General features: G+C 33.6%; 1 protein-coding gene across 2 annotated transcripts in view; it reads right to left on the bottom strand.

Annotated features, from left to right (window-relative positions):
- Positions 1 to 1963: 1963 nt before the first annotated feature.
- The window catches only part of LOC107707500 (actin, alpha cardiac muscle 1-like), an 8268-nt gene continuing 5879 nt past the window's right edge, over positions 1964 to 4352 (bottom strand). For both annotated transcript variants that reach the window (XM_016511552.1, XM_016511551.1), the window contains exons 8-9: positions 3283 to 3464; positions 1964 to 2273 (exon numbers count right to left, since the gene is read on the bottom strand). In XM_016511552.1, coding sequence (XP_016367038.1) covers positions 2130 to 2273; positions 3283 to 3464 — 326 coding nt within the window. In that variant the 3' untranslated portion in view covers positions 1964 to 2129. The remainder of the gene's footprint in view (positions 2274 to 3282; positions 3465 to 4352) is intronic.

Raw genomic sequence — 4352 nt, forward strand, 5'->3', positions numbered from 1 at the left:
AGTCATTTTTGCACATGCCCTCTCCTGAAAGCTGACCCTGATAAACTTAAAAAATAGATAGATAGATAGATAGAATATACAAAATATAATAGATATAATGTATACTGAAAGAAGTGTATCATGGCTGAAAATCCAAAGTGACAGGACTGATATCTGCCTCCTCTCAGCATGACAGATCCACTGCTGTGCAGGAAGGGATTAATTAGTAAACACTCTTGCATTTAATCAATATGACAATCAGAAAGTTTGGTCTGTATCAGTACTCATACATATGCTATTGAGCAACACTTCTGAAACTGAGCCAAATACTAGAAGATTGCAATGTTCTTCACTAGTAATGAATGTGCTGCATTGTGTGTAAAATAAAGTAGCAGCGAAATAAGATTTTAATAAGCATGAATAGATTTCATAATGGATCTGAGCCTACTCTCTTTTTCTCTTTCTTCCCCTCCCTCTCTCCCCATCTCTCTATTTCTCTCTCTTTCTCCTGTTGTCTAGATGCATTAATCACTGTAACCTCCTAGATGTCTCCACCTTCATTTGTCTTTGATTTCTCCGTCAGTCAGAAGTGGGGCAGCATCTGCAGTAATAAGTCTGGCTTCTTAACCCTCTCCTACTGTACACCCTTTACAACCCACATCATCCAGAACCCACAAAACTGGGTCTCTGTGTTATAATTAGAAACTCGAGGTGATACGATACATAGATGGGAGCCATTCACTCACCCTCATGTCGTTCCAAAGCTGTATGAATTTCTTTCTTCTGCTGAACACAAAAGAAGATATTTTGAAGAATGTTGGGGTTCAGTGTTGTTTTGGACAGTCCAGATTTTTTGGGATGAACTATCCCTTTAAAGGAATAGTTCACCCAAAAATGAAAATTTGCTGAAAACTTATTCATTTTACCCATCCAAGTTGTAGATGAGTTTGTTTCTTCATCAGAACAGATTTGGAAAAATTTAGCATTACATCACTTGCTCACCCATGGATCCTCTGCAGTGAATGGGTGCCGTCAGAATGAGAGGCCAAATGAAGAAACTGGAGAAAGCTATATTATGCATAGAGGATTTGTTTAGCCGGAAGCAACATGCAGCTTTTCACTCACAAGATGTTAATGGATGGACTGGAGTCATGTGGATTACTTGTGGATTATTGTGATGTTTTTATCAGCTGTTTGATCCCTCATTCTGATGGCACTCATTCACTGCAGAGGATCCATTGCTGAACAAGTAAAGCTAAATGCTAAATTTCTCCAAATCTTTTCCGAAGACAACATCTACATCTTGGAAGGCCTGAGCATGGAACATTTTCAGCAGATTTTCATTTTTGAGTGAACTATGCCTTTAAGGAGGCAACGTTTGAAACATTTTTGGTTAATTTCTGGAACTTTTCTCTCAAAAGCAGATTACAGATGTTTGAATAATATGTAACAGGATGCTTAGAGGGATTTGAAAAGAATTTATACAAAGTTCTAAAACAAACTGTTTTCACACTGATTCAATATAGATGCTACTGCAATAGTATTCTTTACCTCTAATATTTTTGCCCTAGATTGTGAAACACAGTGTACTATTCTGTTGCTCAGCCACAGAGTATCAGCTGTGCCTCTGGCCTACATTAAACTGACCTGTTTTCTTATCGTCATCATATATTTAGGGCTATTGATGATCATAGTAAAACCTGAGAGGGCAGGATCAAATCTGCGTTATTGTTAGAGTAAACAGAGTTTTGGTTCAGACGATCAAAAGACATTATAATGTGGATATAAGCAGGTTTGATGTAATTTATTTTACAAAAATTCTTGAGCAACTTAGGACACTGATCTCAAGGGTGTTTCGTGGTAATATCACAGCAGCAGTCTGCCATCCGGTGGCCTTGCTGAAGAATGATCTCAAACCTGAAAGCTGGAGAACGTACTGTCAATTCATGTCTAACAAAGTGCTTATATATACAAAATAAATTTATTGAAAATATGGACATTTATTTATTGAACAGTTTATTGTGGCTGTAGATGTGAATCCTTGTACAGGCGAACTTGAAACAAACGTCCGTAGTACAAACACAAGATGCGAAATGGTGCAAAGACTAGAAGGAGAGTCCAGGACAGAGGAGAATGAGAAGAGGAGGGATTTAGAAGCACTTCCTGTGGACAATGGAGGGTCCGGCCTCCTCGTACTCATCTTTGCTGATCCACATCTGCTGGAAAGTGGACAGGGAAGCCAAGATGGAGCCACCGATCCAGACAGAGTATTTACGCTCAGGAGGGGCAATCATCTGTAGTTGACAAGGGAAAAATGTATTATTATTGGCATTACCATTATCAATAATAATAATAATAATAATATAACAACAAACAAATTATTGTTAGGAATTACAAAACAATAATACAATGTACATTATGATGATGATAATGATTATTATTATTATTTTTTTATTATTAAAATAATATAATGCAGACTGTATCATTATTTTGTGATTTGTAATAATAATAATAATAATCAGCAATAAGTAATATAATAATATAAAGTAATGTAATAATCCATCATTACAATAATACAATGTACATTATGGACATATTACTACTACTACCACTACTAATTATTATTATTATTATATCTTGTATTAAAATATCAATAATGCATATTTACTATAATACAAAGTACATTATAAATATTTCATTATTATTACTTATACTGCTACTTCTAATATAATAACTAATAATAATAATAATAAAAATAACAATAATTTGTTATTAGAATATCCATAATGTACATTGTGTTATTACATCGTGATTTAATATAATAATAGAGATTTAAGATATATGATTAAATATAATATTTTTGTTGTTGTTGTTGTTGTTATTGTTATTATTATTTTATATCCATAATGCATTTAGTATTATTGTTTTGTTTAATTGTTGTAGTCTGATTATTTTTAATTTACTATTGTATTTATAAATACAGTATAACAATAATTAAAGATCGGTTATGCATATTGGTCTGCATATCAGACACTTAAAAATAAAAAATAATCTGTACCTGTCATAAAAAATCATTTAGATTGCAAAACAACTTTGCATAAATAATAATAAAATATGAATAAATATAAATGATAATACTTATTAAAACATTCGGTTTATCAATATTCATTAGTTTTGTAGTCTAATGATTACTTATTTATTGTAAAAAAATAATAATAAAAAAAACAGAAATAGATTACTAATTAGACATTGGTTCTGCATATTCATATTGTACATTTAAACATAAAAAAAAAAAAACTATACCTTGATCTTCATGGTGCTGGGAGCCAAAGCTGTGATCTCTTTCTGCATCCTGTCACCGATACCAGGGTACATGGTGGTACCGCCAGACAGTACATTGTTGGCGTACAGATCCTTACGAATGTCAATGTCGCACTTCATAATGCCGTTGTAAGTGGTCTCATGAATACCAGCAGACTCCATACCTACAGACAATGTCATTTAGATGATGAATGGGATTATACATGAAACATACTTCCATTTAAATACATTACATGCAGTACCATGCTAATTCATGATTACATAATAGCGCTGATTTCATTATGGGAAGAACTTCTGGTTAGCCATTGTCCTATCAGCTCTACTGGATAAGGAAACAGTGATTTATGTACAATGTCAAGGCTAACAATCATGTACACCATAAATAGCCCCTCAGCCTTTGGCCATATACTGAAACACTCCTAATTAGTTCCTGACTAAAGGTGATCCGTCACCATGTCACCTCTCCTAAAAGTGCACTGTAATGTAAGAAAAAGCTCTAAAAATGCAGTTGGTTGAATTTTTCTCAGTGGGAAATTTGACTGCTTCACTGTGCCCATGAAAGGTGGGTTTAATTGTGTTGCTACACATATAGACTGATGTGCAAATGATTGAGAATTATTAATAACATGAATTTTTCATCAGTGGGAATCTAGGCTTGGCAATGGCTCAAAAGGGAGAATATATTTTGAGTGTGGGCTTAGTGCTTCAGTGTAGGCCCTGTTTCAGAATTGCTAGAAACTTACATGAATAATTGATAAAAAAACAAACAAAAAAAACCAGGCATAATGTAGGGATATTCAAAACGTGTCTATCATTAAGAAGAAACCTAGTCAAAAATCCTAAAGGAATGTGAACATGATTCTATGGAAGCCCTAAGAGGCCATTTATTATTATTTTGTCTTGTCTTGTCTTCTTGTTAACTCGACATAACAAATGTTGTTTTCTCAAGAGCTACATGATTATGCCAATTAAATAATTTGTGACTGACCAGCAAAATAATGAGCGACTATTTTTTTTCTTGTGAGAAAATTAAATTGTGATCATGAGAAATC

This window comes from Sinocyclocheilus rhinocerous, unplaced genomic scaffold (assembly GCF_001515625.1).
Source record: "Sinocyclocheilus rhinocerous isolate Xijiao unplaced genomic scaffold, SAMN03320098_v1.1 scaffold534, whole genome shotgun sequence".
Taxonomy (NCBI): domain Eukaryota; kingdom Metazoa; phylum Chordata; class Actinopteri; order Cypriniformes; family Cyprinidae; genus Sinocyclocheilus; species Sinocyclocheilus rhinocerous.